A 16,852-nucleotide genomic window follows, 5' to 3' on the forward strand; every position below is an offset into this window, starting at 1 on the left:
CTGCTGCTTTCTTCTGAGCGGGGGGAGGTTGACATCCTCATTGCCTGGTCCCTCAGTGGTCCTGCAGGACTGTGGTAGCAGGTGTTCTCAGATGGATGCCTGACAAGGGCTGCAATCCGTGCCTTCCCTCTTTAGGGGTGCAGGGGCACAGCAAAGACACAGAAAGCCCTATGGGAATGAGGTACACATGGCCGACCCATATTGCATAGTATTTCTTAAGCTGACTAGAAAATAGAGCCCCCCTTGGGTCACAGCTACTGTACTTTCCACATACGGGTGATGGACTGAGCACGGTTTTGGAAATGCTGGTGAATGGTGACGTGTGCATTGTGGTCTTCATTCTGTTCTGTGTCAGTGGTGTTTTCTTCAGCATAGAGCCCCAACATGGATTCTGTGCACAATTTGTTGCTTATTTTCTTGCCCATTCTTTTGTGATCTTTATTCTTTACATTCGTTTCCAGACCTTAACCTGCAAAAGGTCATGTGGGTCAGTTTCCATTTGTTTCTCGTAATGATGTGTGTTTCTGAGTAAGAAGATGAGGAGACTTTATGGTATTTCTGTATCTGGAGAAGATCCCTGAAAGCCAAGAACTGACCCCAGAGCAGAGTGCCCTGTAGAAGAACCAGCCATAGCACAGGGAGGGATGGTCTCCCAGTAGGTAACTTCTGCTGTGTCTTTGTAGGAGAATCTTCTGACGATCCATTGGAACCACAGCAGGACAACCAGGAAGAGCAGGTCCTCAGTCCTGTGACAGAGAGTGACACCGGGACCTTCCCTGAGGAAGGAGGCCTTGGCGGTGAGGAAGATGAGGAGCGCTCTGATCTCTCCAGTCCTCAGGGAATGGAGCCCCTGGAAACCTCGACTCCTGGAACCAGCGCCAGCCCTGAGCCGATGGAACCCATCAGATGCAGTGTGTGTCAGAGAGTCTTTAAGACCCAAGCAGGCCTCAGGATGCACGAGTCATTCCACTTAGGAATACGGCCCTTTAAATGTTCCCATTGTGACACAGCCTTCTTCCTCAAGCCCCACCTCAACAGACATCTCAGGAGTCATTATGGTGAGAGGCCTGAGGGGTGTAATGTAGGTAAGAAACCTTCCCCCAGCTTGTAAAAGCCCCTGGGTGGGTGACAAGGGTCAGGCTGAGTTCTATGAATGTCTTGAGTGTGGCAAAGCTTTCATCCACCGGGTGCATCTCTCTCAGCATCTCAGAGCCCATGAGTTGACAAAGTCTCTTTCCCCTGCGATACACCATAGGACACATGTCATTCGTTATCAGTGGAAGCATGGCTATGTGGGGGAGAGAGCTTGCCAGTGCTGTGACCGTGGCCGAGCTTTCAGTCAGAGCTCCTATCTTGTCCAGCACTGCCGGGTTCACGCTCATGATGTTCCTTACCAGTGCCAGCTCTGTGGGAAGTGTTTTAGCCACCCCTCCCACCTCACTCAGCACTACCAGTTCCATTCTCCAGAGATGCCAGTTGAGGGCAGTTAGTGTTGAAACCCTCAGGGATCACACTTTTCTTAACCCGCTTGGGGTTAACCATTAGAGAGACCTTTTAATGTCCTTATTTGAGACAGCCCTCAGCCTCCCTCCATGAGACTGTGGTGATTAGAAAATCAGCAGGGTGTGGTCAGAAATAGTGAATGGTTACATGGTACAAGACATATGCATCAATAGTCTCCTTGACAAAACCTTATGATCAGTATTTTTGTGACTTAGGAGAGAAGGTAACAGATTTTACCCTCTTTCAGTAGTGTTCATGGGGTGGAGAGCCTTAATTTGGACATCATGATAAAATAGTTATCATTGGCAGTGGGGTACCAGACTCATGGTCTGTAGCCTGAGTTCTTATAGATGAGTTAATATACAGTGTCATTTCTATATTGGATAGATCTGCAGTATGAAAAGATTTTCCAGGTCTTACCCTAGATTAATGAATTCAGAAAACTGATAACATTAGTGGTATGTTTGCAGAGTACTTCACATATATACAATGTTAGCCTTGTTGATCCATCAAGTATTGCTTGTCCAGGTGTCTAGAGGTGATGTGCATCCCATTGTACACACAAAGCAAAGTTGAAGCTCCAAGTTGTCAGCTGTTTTGACACAGGTTGTAAGTGATGGTGTAGGGATGAACTCAGGTGTTAGGTCTCTGTGGTTCCCTCTATGAAGGTCTCGTGTTAATGTGTCTGCAGACGTCTTCCTACGAGTGTTCCCAGCTCCAGATTAGATGAGGTGGGAACATCTGTGGTTACAGGTTCAGAGAACTTTCTTAGATGGTGCTCTTCTAGCTATTTCATTCTCTAGAGACATGAACCTTGAAAGTCTTTCTTTACAGAACACTTGTTTACAATACTTTTGCAGACCGTAAAGCCATTGCTCATCAAGGAGAGGTTATTTGATAGGTTTTTTAGGGTGTATTTCTCATTAAAGTATACCTTCGAAGCATTATTTCTGCTTCTCTCCCTCTGGGACCATCAGCATGTCCAGTTTCAATTAAGATCTTATTTCTATACGAGGCATGTGTCTGTCACTATTTCAAGATTAAGCCTCAAATTCCAGAAAAATCTTTCTTAGCTCATCATGAAGGCACTGAAATCTTCCATGGCTGCTTTAAATGGTGGTCTGCAGGGACACACGCAACTGGGATTCCAGAGCCAGATTCCGTGCCTGAGAAGAGTGAGCTGTTGCTAATATAATTGATTGCCTTGCCTTTTTCGTCAACCCATCGTTTAAGGTTGACCCCAGTATCCACTGTAGAATCATGAGATCTGCCTTGATTCAGCAACACAATCCTCCATATCTCCATTGCCGCAGTCTCCTTTGGGGGCGGGTGGGGCGAGAACTGCCTTTGTTCCTCTTGTAGCATGTCAATCACCTCAGCCTAAGAGGTTGTGGCTCATCCTTGGTGGCTGTGGATGTGGCGTCGTGACATCCCTGTGCCACAGTTTAAGGTTTCTTCTGAAGGATATGTCTAAGTTCATTACAATTTTTAAAGTGTGCATTGTATTTTTATAATTTTACATGTGGATTCCTGCACACAGTGTGCTATGCTCGCAGTCACCCCCACCGCCCTCTCCTGTCCCCTCTGTTCCTGCTGACCCTTCATCTTCCTCACTGGCCCCTCTTTCGTGTCCTTTTTTGTGTGCACTATGGAGTTTTGAAGGATTATTTTTCATTTTGAAGTAATATTTGGTTCCTTACAGACATCCTCTACTTTGCCAAAAGACACAGCTAGCTCTCTCCCCGTGCCCCTCAAAGAAAGTCACGTACACCATGAGCACCACTAATGTTTTAGTGTATTTTGGTATGATAATGAATTCCAGATTGGAGACGGTAGCCTCTGGGAAGTGGTGCAGAAAGAGAGGTGAGAAAGTGTCTCTCTTCTGAGACCTGTTCCTACTCTGCTTTTTGATGTTTATTTTTATTGAATTTTTGTGCAATTCACACAATACTACTTACATCATATTTAGACCTCCTCCCTTGACTGCACCCCTACAGCCCACCACCAAATTTCATGTGTTCTTTCATACGTGTTAAGGCCTTCATAGTCAGGTTTGTGCTCCCAGATATACTTCAGTGTGAGTTCATCCACTGGGACCATTTCAGCCACCTAGCATCACTCCCTTAAAGAAGACCAGCTCTACGACTCTGTTCTCCTTTTATTAAACCTGTGTGGTTATCATCTGTTTGACTTAAATTACGTGTATGTGTGTGGGTTGGAAGTTTGTGTATGTGTGTGCCGTGCCCTCAGTGACCAGAAGACTGCAGCAGATCCCCTGGAACTGGTTCCAGGTGAGCCATGTGATGAGGGTGCTGGGAATTCAACTTGGGCAAGAACAGTGCAGGCTCTGAACCTGTGGTGCCGTCTCTGCAGCCCCAGTGATGACCTGTTTTGATGTGTTTATAGTTGTCACATAGATTTCTCCATTCCCTTTAATGGAATACCACAGGCATTTCTTCAAGGCAGTTTTATACCCTGTAGAAGTGCGGTCATCCCCTCCTCCCCATCACTAAGACCTCTTTAGTGGTGCAGATCGGGTTTTCTGTATGTGAGGCCATTCCTCCTGTTTGAATGTCAATTTGATTTGGGTTTTCAGTAATTATAAACGAGACTGTAATGATCATTCGGCACTTAGATTTCTTTTAAAATAAAGGCTTGTTTTCCTTTTTCTTCTCTCCTTGATCTTTTGAGACACAGTCTCACTATGCAGTATTGCAACTGGCTATGCAGACCAGGCTGGTCTAGAACACACGAAGAGTCGGTTCTCTCCCTCTACCTAGTGTGTCAGAGGGATGGAATTCAGGTCATCAGTCTAGGCAGGAAGCACCTTTATCTGCTGGGCCATGTCACCTGACTGAGCATTAACATCATTCATTTAATCTTAGGATCTAGGACTGTTATATTGATCTTTGATGGGTTCAACCCTCTGTGAGATTCATAGTTCTGTAGTTTCGTCTCTTAAGGTCACTTGTTTTCTGGTTCCTCCTCCATGGTTTTACAGATGTGGGTTTTACTGAGTACATTTTTTCTTGCATTTCTCATTAAAAAAACAAAAAACAAAACCAAAACCAAAAAAACATCACCTTAGGAATGGTGTTATTTCTGCATTCCCAAGGAACTCTGAAATGTCAGAACCAGATACTTAGATGCAAGATTGATACCTCCCTCCAAAACCCCACTTCATGATTCAAGCCCCAGAAGCCCATGCTTGCAAAAGCAGGAATGGGTTATTCCTAAATACACGTAAGCAGCTATTGTGTTTTTCCTGGGAAGTTGCACAAAAATGCCCCCTCAGTCCATACAGGGCAGTGGCAGAGCAGAGGCTCTACATACCAAACAGTGACCACCACATTTAGATTCACTTTTCATTGATGCCTTTATACTCTGAGTCCTCAAACACACACACCGCACACACACACACACACACACATACACACACACACACGCACGCACGCACACACATGCACACAGCTTTTACTCCATAGGCCCATTATACTCTTTCAAGTGGCCTTGTTTCCCTTTTGTACAGCTGATGAGAAGGCTCCATGTAAAAGACATGCATAACAGTTGAAAGCTAATCTACAGAAGAATATCATATACTAAATACTACTTACAGATATTACCCAGATACGTGAAAACGTAATGCCATTCATTAGTGAAGTCGCACAATTCCAGGTCTTCGGATAGCGTTAGCAATTTAAAACAGATGTCAAGTTCTGTTGTAGTGGATTCTGTATTTGTGACAGAAGAGGCAAATAATGAACCAATCCATAATTAGGCAATGTACAAATGGTTGGGAATTGGGAATCAAGGTACTAAGGGACAGGGAGAAACCAATGGGAAAATGCTGTTTATCAGAGGAGGACAAAGCATTGCAGTCCTCACCTTTTGAGTAACTCCATCAGATTATCCCCACTAATGTACGCCAGAACAGGACCTCAGATGCCACTGGAACTGGAGTTACAGGTAGTAGTGAGCCTTCTGACTTGCTGGGCACTGAAACCTGGAAGAGCATTTTGTTAACCTGTGAGCCGTCTCTCCAGCACCCCTTCTCTCCCCACCCCAATAATTATTTTCTTGTATAGGCTGTTTGCGCATTACTAGATGTTAAGCAACATCTCTGCCTCCACTAGCTAGGTGTCAATGGTACCTCCTCTCTCCCACAGCTGGGACAAGATAATGCCATACCTGGTGAGGTGCCTGCAGTGTGTGTGGCAGGGAGGGATGGGGTTTAAAGTTATTGAGAAACAGTAATTTACAGGCTGGACATAGGCCTCATTTCACTTCTGTGAGTTTTTACAATTTTGTGTTAAAGTCTTTAACACACAAACTTGGGAGTTACTGAACCTCTAAGTTATGAGTCTTCCTCCTTCCCTAGGAAACCAGTTCCCTAGGCCTGAGATTATTTCACACCTGGAAGAGGAGGAGCCACAAGCAATGGAGGAAGACAACAGAGTAACCATTAAAAGTGAGTGGTGAGGGGACAGCCTAAGAGGATGGGATCGCAGGAAGGCAGCAAGCGACTGGCCCATCCATCAGGAGGAGGTCCGGAAGTTGCTAGTCAGTGGCATCCCTCAAAACCCTCCCAGGCCAAGAAAAAGGTGTTTCTGTTTCCTAGAGGAAGCAGTGTTAACACTTCAGATCCATGCCCTGCATATGGTGACCACATGCAGGTACTTAAATACCAACTAACCCAAATTATGTACAGTTTTATCATGTAATTCTTTGGTCATACATTTTACATATTCGATGGTTACATGGGATTCACCACTATTGGATTAGCAAAGTGATAGATCCTTTGTATCATGGCAGGGAGTACTGTTGGTCATACTGTTCTAGAAAGATCCATGTGGACAGGACATGGTGCTGCACATAAATCTAACCTCAGTTCTCAGAAGACTGAGACAGGAGGATCTTGATTTCAAGACCAGCCTCTGCTTCTGGCTTCCCGGGGTTGTGTATTTCTTCAGCCTGTGTCTTTGCTCAGGCTCTGGGCTAATCTCATACCCCCATTTTTCTCTTCTTACTGAGCCCAGCTGACATCTCCACGAAGGTATCCAGTGGCTCAGTTCATCTACCTCTGTCCTGAAGTCATTTTAGTCTGAGTGGAGTCTTTTCCTAGATTTTGGATTTTTTGTTTACTTCTTAGTGTTTTTCCTGTTGTTTTATATAGAGTCTCCCTGTATCTGCAGCTGGCCTTGCACTTACTATGGAGACCAGACTGACCTGGCTCTCACAGAAGTCCACCTGCCTCTTCCAAGCAAGTGATGGGGTCTAAAAGTGTGCACCACTATGCACGACTTCTCTTCAGACTTTTTGATAATCCTCTGGTTGGGACACAATGCCTTTCATGAAATCTGCATTCAATGTTGACTTGAACAAAATCAGTTGTCAGGTAGTAGAGATTAAAAAAAACAAGAGACCAAGAGCTGAGCAGACTTGGAATTCTGCTGCTTTCTTCTGAGCGGGGGGAGGTTGACATCCTCATTGCCTGGTCCCTCAGTGGTCCTGCAGGACTGTGGTAGCAGGTGTTCTCAGATGGATGCCTGACAAGGGCTGCAATCCGTGCCTTCCCTCTTTAGGGGTGCAGGGGCACAGCAAAGACACAGAAAGCCCTACGGGAATGAGGTACACATGGCCGACCCATATTGCATAGTATTTCTTAAGCTGACTAGAAAATAGAGCCCCCCTTGGGTCACAGCTACTGTGCTTTCCACATACGGGTGATGGACTGAGCACGGTTTTGGAAATGCTGGTGAATGGTGACGTGTGCATTGTGGTCTTCATTCTGTTCTGTGTCAGTGGTGTTTTCTTCAGCATAGAGCCCCAACATGGATTCTGTGCACAATTTGTTGCTTATTTTCTTGCCCATTCTTTTGTGATCTTTATTCTTTACATTCGTTTCCAGACCTTAACCTGCAAAAGGTCATGTGGGTCAGTTTCCATTTGTTTCTCGTAATGATGTGTGTTTCTGAGTAAGAAGATGAGGAGACTTTATGGTATTTCTGTATCTGGAGAAGATCCCTGAAAGCCAAGAACTGACCCCAGAGCAGAGTGCCCTGTAGAAGAACCAGCCATAGCACAGGGAGGGATGGTCTCCCAGTAGGTAACTTCTGCTGTGTCTTTGTAGGAGAATCTTCTGACGATCCATTGGAACCACAGCAGGACAACCAGGAAGAGCAGGTCCTCAGTCCTGTGACAGAGAGTGACACCGGGACCTTCCCTGAGGAAGGAGGCCTTGGCGGTGAGGAAGATGAGGAGCGCTCTGATCTCTCCAGTCCTCAGGGAATGGAGCCCCTGGATACCTCGACTCCTGGAACCAGCGCCAGCCCTGAGCCGATGGAACCCATCAGATGCAGTGTGTGTCAGAGAGTCTTTAAGACCCAAGCAGGCCTCAGGATGCACGAGTCATTCCACTTAGGAATACGGCCCTTTAAATGTTCCCATTGTGACGAAGCCTTCTTCCTCAAGCCCCACCTCAACAGACATCTCAAGAGTCATCATGGTGAGAGGCCTGAGGGGTGTAATGTAGGTAAGAAACCATCCCCCAGCTTGTAAAAGCCCCTGGGTGGGTGACAAGGGTCAGGCTGAGTTCTATGAATGTCTTGAGTGTGGCAAAGCTTTCATCCACAAGGTGCATCTCTCTCAGCATCTCAGAGCCCATGAGTTGGCAAAGTCTCTTTCCCCTGCGATGCACCATAGGACACATGTCATTTGCTATCAGCGGAAGCATGGCTATGTGGGGGAGAGAGCCTGCCAGTGCTGTGACTGTGGCCGAGCTTTCAGTCAGAGCTCCTATCTTGTCCAGCACTGCGGCGTTCATCCTCATGATATTCCTTACCAATGCCAGCTCTGTGGGAAGTGTTTCAGCCCCCCCCCTCCCACCTCACTCGGCACTACCAGCTCCATCCTCCAGAGATACCAGTTGGGGGCAGTTAGTATTAAAACACTTTTCTTAACCTGCTTGGGTTTATCCATTAGAGAGATCTTTTAATGCCCTTAATTTGAGACGGCCCTCACCCTCCCTCATGAAACACCCTGTTAATTAGAAAATTCAGAATGGTGTGGTGAGAAGTAGTGCATGATTACAGGGGTAGTGAATGAACTCTATGAAGCAGTGTATTTCACATGTCTCCTAGGCATAACCCTTCCAAAGGGTATTCTTGATGCATAGATTTTGCCCTTGTTTTTGTTCATGGGATGGATAATCATGATTTTGGCATCATGATGAAACAGTTATCATTGGCAGTGGAGTACCAAACTCATAGTCTGTAGCCTGAGTTCTTATAAAAGAGTTAGTATTCAGTGTGTTTATTACATGAGACAGATCAGCAGTATAAAAAGATATTGGGGTTTTTATTTAGATGAATGAACTCAAAGCTGACAGTATTAGTGATATATTTGCAGAGTATGTCACAGTGTATAAAATGTTGTCCATCAAGAATGCTCCCCCAGGTTGTCTCATGCTGAAAGGCATTCCATTTTACTCATAAACCAAGGTTAAGTGATTTAACACTGAACTCGAGTGTTAAGTCTCTGTGGTACTAAGGAGGTCTAGAGATTTAGTGTCTGCACGCATCTTCCCACTGAGCGTTCCCAGCTTGACTTCATGTTAGAGGAGGTGACGACATCTGTGGTTTCAGGGGTTCAGAGAACTTTCTTAGCATGATGTTCTTCCACCGTTTGTCTCATTTTCTAGGATTAGAGACATGACCTCAGGGAAGTAGTTCTTGGTGAAACACTTGGAATTTCTCTTGTAGATCATGAAGCTGTTATACGTCAAGTGGACGTCATTTTGTAGTTTTCTGATGGTGTCTAGTTGTTTTTCTCCAACTTTTAAACATTTTTTTTTCTACTTCTTGCACTATGACAAGGAACATAGCCCATTTCAACTAAAACCTTAATTCTATACTACCTTCGTTTGGTAGTATTTAACGGTCAAGCCCCCAGTTGCACTGAAAAATCTCTTTCATACCACATGGTTTAAGGTACTGAAATTTTTCCATCCCTCCGTTGAATGTGGTCCACACAGACACATGTATCTAGAGTCTCAGAGCCGGATTCTGTGCCTGGGAAGAGTGCACTGTTGCCATAGTGACTGACTGGTTTGTCTTTCCCCATGAGCCTATGTTTTGAGGCTCACTACATTATCCACTGTGAGTTGTGAACGCATTACCCACTGTGAGTTGTGAAATCTCAAACATTCGTCCACACAAGCCTCCTTACCTCCAGTGCTAGAGCTTTCTCTGGCCAGCCATGCCTGTTTCTCTTGTTTGATGTCCATCACCCTAGCACAGTCTTCAGACATCTGAATTAAGGGGGCGTGGCTCATCCGTGAAGGCTCTGGGTGTGGCTTTTTGACATCCCTGTGCCAGGTTCAAAATCTTCCTGAGAAGAATTTGTGTGAATTCATTACCACTTTTTAAAGTACACATTTTAAGATATTTTTATTTTCTCAAATTGATGGCTGTACAGTGTGCTGTGATCACACCCCCACTCTGTTACCATCTCCTGTCCCCTCCCGCTCCTGCTGACCCTCTTCACCTTCCCCACTAGGCCCCTCCTATTTCCATGTCATTTTTGTGTGCACTATTCACTTTTGAAGGATTATTTTTCTTTTTCATTTTAAAGTAATATTTGGCTAATTACCGACAACTTCTGCCTTACCAAAAGACATATCTAGCTTTTCCCTCTGTTTCCCAGAGACAAGTATACCATGACCGCCACCAATGTTTCTGTGTACTTTGGAATAATAATAAATACCAGATTTATGAGGGTAATTGTTTCTGGGAAGTGGTATACAAAAGGGTGATGGGAACAGATCTCTTTTCTGAGATCTGTTCCTGTTCTCCTTTTCAAAAATATTTTATTATTTTTATTTATGTATATGAGTGTTTTTCCTGCATGTATGAAAGTGCACCTGTGTCATGCAGTGCCCATGGGAGTCAGAATAAAACATCAGATGCCCTGGAATTAGAGTTATGGATGGTTGTTAGCTGACATGTCAGTGCTGAGAACCAAACCCAGGTCCTCTGCACAAGCAGCCAGTGCTCTCAGCTGCTGAGTCAGCTCTCTGGACCCTGTTCTCCTTTTTTAAGCCTGTGTGATTGTCATTGTTTTATTTAAATTATGTGTATGTGTATGGGGAGTATGTATGCAGTGCCTGCAGAGGCCGGAAGAGGGGGTCGGAGCACCTAGACCTGGAGTCTCAGGTGGAGAGGCGTCTGATGAGGGTGCTGGGATCTGAACTGGGGTCAAAACAGTACAGCCTCTTAACTGCTGAGCTGTCTCTCCAGACCTGTTGATCACCTATTTTCATGTACTTACAGTTGTCATGTGGTTGCACCATTCCTTATGGGCAATAGCATAGGTAGTTCTTTAAGCCAATTTTACACGTTGCAGAAGTGCTGTCATCACCCTCTTTACCATCACTGTGGCCTCTTTAGTGGTTTAAGAAAGATCCGACTTTCTATATGTGAGAAGCATTCTACTGCTTGGATGTTTGACTTTGGTTTTTCATAATTAGAAATGAACTGTAATGACTATTTGTTACTTAGTTTTTTTTCCAAATTTAGTATTGCTTTCTTTTTTCTTGTTTTTTGGTTTTCTGAGGCTGGGTCTCACTATGGATCCTGGCTGGCCTGGAACCGCTATGCAGATGCAGAAAGCCTGGCCTAGAACTCACAAAAGATCCACCTGCCTTTGCCTCACGGCATCTTGGGAATCAATTGAATCTATATTGCCAAGGAATTCTGAAATTTCAGAACTACCACTGCGTTATTCAAGCTGGCCAAACTCCATGCTTGCAGCAGCAGAAACTGCCTATTCTTTTTAAAAATATTTAATTTATTACTTTTATTTTATGTGTATGACTGCATTGCCTGCATGTAGGTAAGTACACCTGTGTCGTGCAGTGCCCACAGAGGTCAGAAGATGCCGTCAGATCCCCTGGGACTGGAGTTATGGACAGTTGTTAGCTGTCATGTGAGTGCTGGGATTCGAACCTGGGTCTTCTGCGAGAACAGTCAGTGTTTAACCTCTGAGCCATCTCTCCAGCCCCATGAAACGGTCTATTCTTTAATATACATGAATAGCGTTTGTGTTTTTCCTGGGAAGATGCCCGAAAATGTCCCCTCACTCCAGGCAGGGCAGAGGCAGAGCAGAGAAACCTTTCTGTCCGGGTCCAGCTCAGTGACCCAGGACTTTATCGGGAGTACTCAGAGCAGCCTGCTTCAGGAATTGCACGAGTATGGATGCCTTGAGCAGTGCACCTCCAAAATGCCCAACCCCAGCATGTGCAGTGTCTTGCAGAAACGGCCTCACTGGAGTTCCCTGCCTCTTGGAAGAACCTTGTCCACACCTTGTTTACTGTTTTTGTAACCTCAGGGAAGAGGTGTGGTGAGCCTTCTCCCTTTCTGTCGAGTCTCATCAGCATCCCCAGACTTCCAGATTCCTCTACCAAGGATATGCCTCAAATTAGAGGAAACACAGCACTAGAAGGCAGAAAGCCTCCCTCTTACATCTTTATCTGTTAGCTTAAAAATGAAGGCTTGGGGCTGAGAAACGGCTCAGCAGTTAAGAGCGAGTGCTTCTCCTGCAAAGGACCCAAGATCGTTTCCCTGCCTCCAGGTCAGGTAGCTCAAACGCCTGAAATTCCAGTTCCAGGGGATGTGACGCCTTCTGCTGGCCTTCCTGAGCACTTGTATCCACTTGTATCTACACACAAACACATACCTATGCACATAAATGAAAATAAAAAAATAAAACCTTAAAGAAGATGGTGGGAGCAGATGTTCTGGGATGTTACTACACCTGAGGACGGACACTCCAGGAAAAGACACTTAGGAGTTTGGGTGCACATGTGTGTATGCCCACACAGTCACAGGCATGCAGTGATTAATTCAGATTCAGCTGTTTAGCAGCCCCAGTTCTCAGCTCCTTCCCTGGAAGCTGTGTGTGGAAATATCTTCTGTTCATAGGACAGATACCTAGAGCATAAGACATACCTTCAGAGGAACACAGCCCCACATGCCAAACAGTGACTGCCAGATTTAAATGTATGCATGTATGCACACAGGCAAACACACAAGGACACATGCAGCATTCACACCACAGGTTTATTGTACGGCACAACCTTAGTTACCTTCGTGTCTGTTGTTACATTAACTCTTTTCTTTTTTACAAGTGGCCTTGTTTCCCTTCTGTAGGGCTGATGGAAAGGGTCCATGTAAAAGACATGCCTAGAAATTGAAAGCTTGTCCACAGAAAATACCAAATATTAAATGCTACTGCAGATATTACCTAGATAAACAAATGTAATGACATTCATTAGTCAGTGGTCACACAATTCCAGGTCTTGGGATAGCATTACAAATGGAAAATAAATGTCAAGTCCTATTGGATTGGATTCTGTATTATAGTGAGAAGATGCAAATAATAAGTTCATAGTTAGGTGGTGTATAAAGGGCTGGGATTTGGGAACCACAGAGCTAAGCGTGAGGAGGAACAGATGATGGGGTTTATCATAGGAGGACAAAGAACTGCAATGCTCACCTTTTGAGTAACTCCATCAGATTATCCACACTAACTTGCAGTATATTTGGGTGCCCACAGAGGTCAGAAGAGGCCTTCAGATGCCCATGAAGCTGCAGTTGTAGGTAGTAGTGAGCCATCTGACTTGTTTGCTGGGAACTGAACTCCCATGTCCTCAGATCCCCTGGAAGAGAATTATGTATCCTTAACTTACGCGCCATCTCTCCAGCCCCTCCTCTGCCTCAATCATTATTTTACTGTATAGGCTGTTTGTGCGTTGCTGGATGTTGAGCCACAACCCCACCTCCACTAGCTAGATGCCATTGGTCCCTCCCTCTCTCCCACAGGTGGGACAAAATAGCTCCACACCTGGTAAGGTGTCTGCAGTATGTGTGGCAGGGAGGGATGGAGTTTAAAGTCTTTGAGAAACAGTGCTTGACAGGGCGGACATAGGCCTCGTTTCACATCTGTGAGCATTTCTACAATGTTTTATCATTCAAATGTGGGAGTTGCTGAACCTCTAAGTTATGAGTCTTCCTTCTTCCCCAGGAAACCAGTTCCCTAGGCCTGAGATTATTTCACACCTGGAAGAGGAGGAGCCACAAGCAATGGAGGAAGACAGCAACAGAATAACGATTAAAAGTGAGTGGTGAGGGGACAGCCTAAGAGGATGGGATCGCAGGAAGGCAGCGAGCGACTGGCCCATCCGTCAGGAGGAGGTCTGGGAGTTGCTAGTCAGCAGCATCTCTCAAAACCCTCCCAGCCAGGAGGACAGCCAGCGTTGCTCCCCCCGAGGCTCAGTCTCCTGACTGCTTGTCCTCGTGTCCTTTCGGAAGCCCATCTTGGCAGCGGGTGTTCCTCCACTGCCCACTCCAGGGTTCCTGCTTCTGCAGAGTTCCATCTCCTCCATTCATTTATGTCTTTCTCCTTTTTGCTGGGATTAGTATGACGTCTGTAACAGACATGAGTACACGTCTTTAGGGTGATGCCTCTTCCTCATGCCAGCCCTCAGGCCTGTGCTCTGCTCTCCTCTCTCTCCTCTATCTTTCCCCGGCCATCTGTGAGCAGAGGTATGAGGAAGTAGTGTGAACACTTCAGAACTGCGCTGTGCAGTATGGCAGTCCCTAGCCACATGCAGGCACTTGAATACCAGCTAGCTCAAATTATGTACAGTTTGAACATAGAGTCCTTTGGTCACACGTTGGATTAGCAAAATGATGGACCATTTTTATCATGGCAGGGAGTTCTGTTGGGCATCATATTCTAGAAAGATCCACGTGGACTGGACATGGTGCTGCACATACCGCTAGCCCCAGCTCTCAGGAGACTGAGGCAGGAGGATCTGGAGTTTAAAGCTAGCCTCAGCTACATGGGAAGAGCACCAGCCTAGTGGCAGAGGCCGGGGCTCCACAGCTCAGTGGTCTAGTCTGAGGTACTTTCCTTGAAAGTAGAAGTGGCAGAATCTGCTGCCGTAATGGACCATGTCGAGATGAGGATACCGCAGTGCCGTAACGACTGAGCACTCCTGGTTTCCCACTCTGGAGTCCTCGGAGCCTGTCTGCTAATGGGTCCTCTCCCTGTGGCGGGCTGGTCTTCTGGGGTCTTCCCAGCTGTGCCCTGTTCTCCCCGTGCTGCTTCTGGTTCGGATGTTTCCACCACACTCTGGTTGTGAATGCTGAGCATCTGAAAGGATGCCGTCCCTCACTGCACTCTCGGACTTCGTGGCTTCTTCCCCACCCAGGGTAATGCCTCCATGAAGCACAAACTCCTGACCATCACCTTTTCACCCTAAACAAAAATAAGTCCAAACCTTTAGCAGAAGATTAAATTTTTTCCCATTCCGGCCCGTTGGCTGCTTCTAGGTTCTCAGGACCTGGTATTCCAGTCGATACCTTGGCTCAGGCTGTTGTCTCATCCTGTCACTTCTTTTTGTCTGTTCCTGAGCCCGGCTGCCATCCTCCTCTCCAGTGTCTCCATGGGGTCGGCCCCCTGCCTCTGCTCCTGCAGTCACGTCAGTCTGACTGAGTCTTTTTTCTACACATTGATGCCCATCTGGTTGTGACATGAAATAGGTATTTGGTGTTGAATTGAATGAATCAGTTGTTAGAGAAGATTGAATACAGTGAGAGGCTCAGATCTGAGAAAACAGTTGGAATCCTTTGGCTTCCGTCTGAGCAGGAGGAGATGGACACCCTCAGTGCACTGTTTCCTCAGTGGTCCTGCAGGACTTTGGTGGCAGGTGTTCTCAGATGGAGGCTTGAGAAGGACTGCAGTCCGGGCCATCCATCTTCAGGAGTGGAGGAGCACAGGAAAGGCTCTGAAGTGCCAGAGAAGGAAGGAAACACACAGGGCCCATATTTTAAAGCATTTCTCAAGCTGACTAGACAGTTGAAGCCCTTTACAGGTACAGCTATAGGTTTTTAAAATAGGAGTGGTCGGCCAGGCGTGGTGGCGCACATCTTTAATCCCAGCACTCGGGAGGCAGAGGCAGGTGGATCTTTGTGAGTTCGAGGCCAGCCTGGTCTCCATAGTGAGTTCCAAGACAGCTGGGGCTACAGGGAGACCCTGTCTCAAAAAGACAAAAAAAGAAAAAAGTATAATAGAACATAGGGAACCAGAATAAAGCAGGACCATAAACCAAAGGATGAAGTGGAAGGCAGGAAGGAGGATGGTAAGTCAAGAGATGGAGGTAGAGCTGAGTTACAGCAAGTAACAGGCACCTGTGGTAGTTAAAGTCCACAGTCAGTCTGACTAGATTTGGAGTCACCTAAGATGTACGACTCTGGGTGTGTATGTGGTGGGGTTTCCAGACAATTAGATGACTGATGCTAACTATGGGAGGCACCATCACATGGACTGAATGACAGAGAGAAACAGGGCAAAGCACACGACCAGCATTCATGTCTCTCTGATGGCTGACTGCGGATGCAATGCGACCCACCCCCTTGTGTTCCTGCTGCCACATCTTCCCTGCCATGATGGCCTGAATCCCTTCAAGATATGAGGCAGAATTAACCCTTCCTTCCTTATGCTTCTTCTCTTAAGCCATTTCTTTCAGCAATGACAAATGGAAATAACACAGCTCCTACCTGTCAAAACACATAAAGGTTAGACTTCTACTTCTGTGCAATGCTGTCTGCATAATGTATCAGCGTATTATGGCTTTCCCAGACCCGAGAAGGACCAGATAAGCCCATCATGCAAATCTTTAGAGCCGATGGAACCCATCAGATGCAGTGTGTGTCAGAGAGTCTTTAAGACCCAAGCAGACCTCAGGAGGCACGAGTCATTCCACTTAGGAATACGGCCCTTTAAATGTTCCCATTGTGACGCAGCCTTCTTCCTCAAGCCCCACCTCAACAGACATCTCAGTCATTATGGTGAGAGGCCCAAGGGGTGCAATGTGGGCAAGAAACCTTCCCCCAAGCTTGCACAAATCCCTGGTTCGGTGACAAGTAAGGGTCAGGCCAAGTTCTATGAATGTTTTGAGTGTGGCAAAGCTTTCATCCACGAAGTGCATCTCTCTCAGCATCTCAGAGCCCATGAGTTGGCAAAGTCTCTTTCCCCTGCGATGCACCATAGGACACATGTCATTCGCTATCAGCGGAAGCATGGCTATGTTGGGGAGAGAGCTTGCCAGTGCTGTGACTGTGGCCGAGCTTTCAGTCAGAGCTCCTATCTGGTCCAGCACTACCGGATTCATGCTCATGATATTCCTTACCAGTGCCAGCTCTGTGGGAAGTGTTTCAGCCACCCCTCCCACCTCACTCAGCACTACCAGCTCCATCCTCCAGAGATACCAGTTGGGGGGAGTTAG

At 46.2% G+C, this 16,852-nt stretch overlaps 1 protein-coding gene across 1 annotated transcript in view; it reads left to right on the top strand.

The window, feature by feature from the left end:
- LOC103752362 (zinc finger protein Xfin) overlaps positions 1 to 16,852 on the top strand; it is a 62,063-nt gene extending 45,211 nt beyond the window's left edge. The window contains exons 16-20 of the mRNA XM_029557675.1: positions 684 to 1,058; positions 5,882 to 5,971; positions 7,634 to 8,008; positions 13,585 to 13,677; positions 16,371 to 16,852. Coding sequence (XP_029413535.1) covers positions 684 to 1,058; positions 5,882 to 5,971; positions 7,634 to 8,008; positions 13,585 to 13,677; positions 16,371 to 16,852 — 1,415 coding nt within the window. The remainder of the gene's footprint in view (positions 1 to 683; positions 1,059 to 5,881; positions 5,972 to 7,633; positions 8,009 to 13,584; positions 13,678 to 16,370) is intronic.

This window comes from Nannospalax galili, unplaced genomic scaffold (genome assembly GCF_000622305.1).
Source record: "Nannospalax galili isolate Female #2095 unplaced genomic scaffold, S.galili_v1.0 scaffold1368, whole genome shotgun sequence".
NCBI classification, from domain to species: Eukaryota; Metazoa; Chordata; class Mammalia; order Rodentia; family Spalacidae; genus Nannospalax; species Nannospalax galili.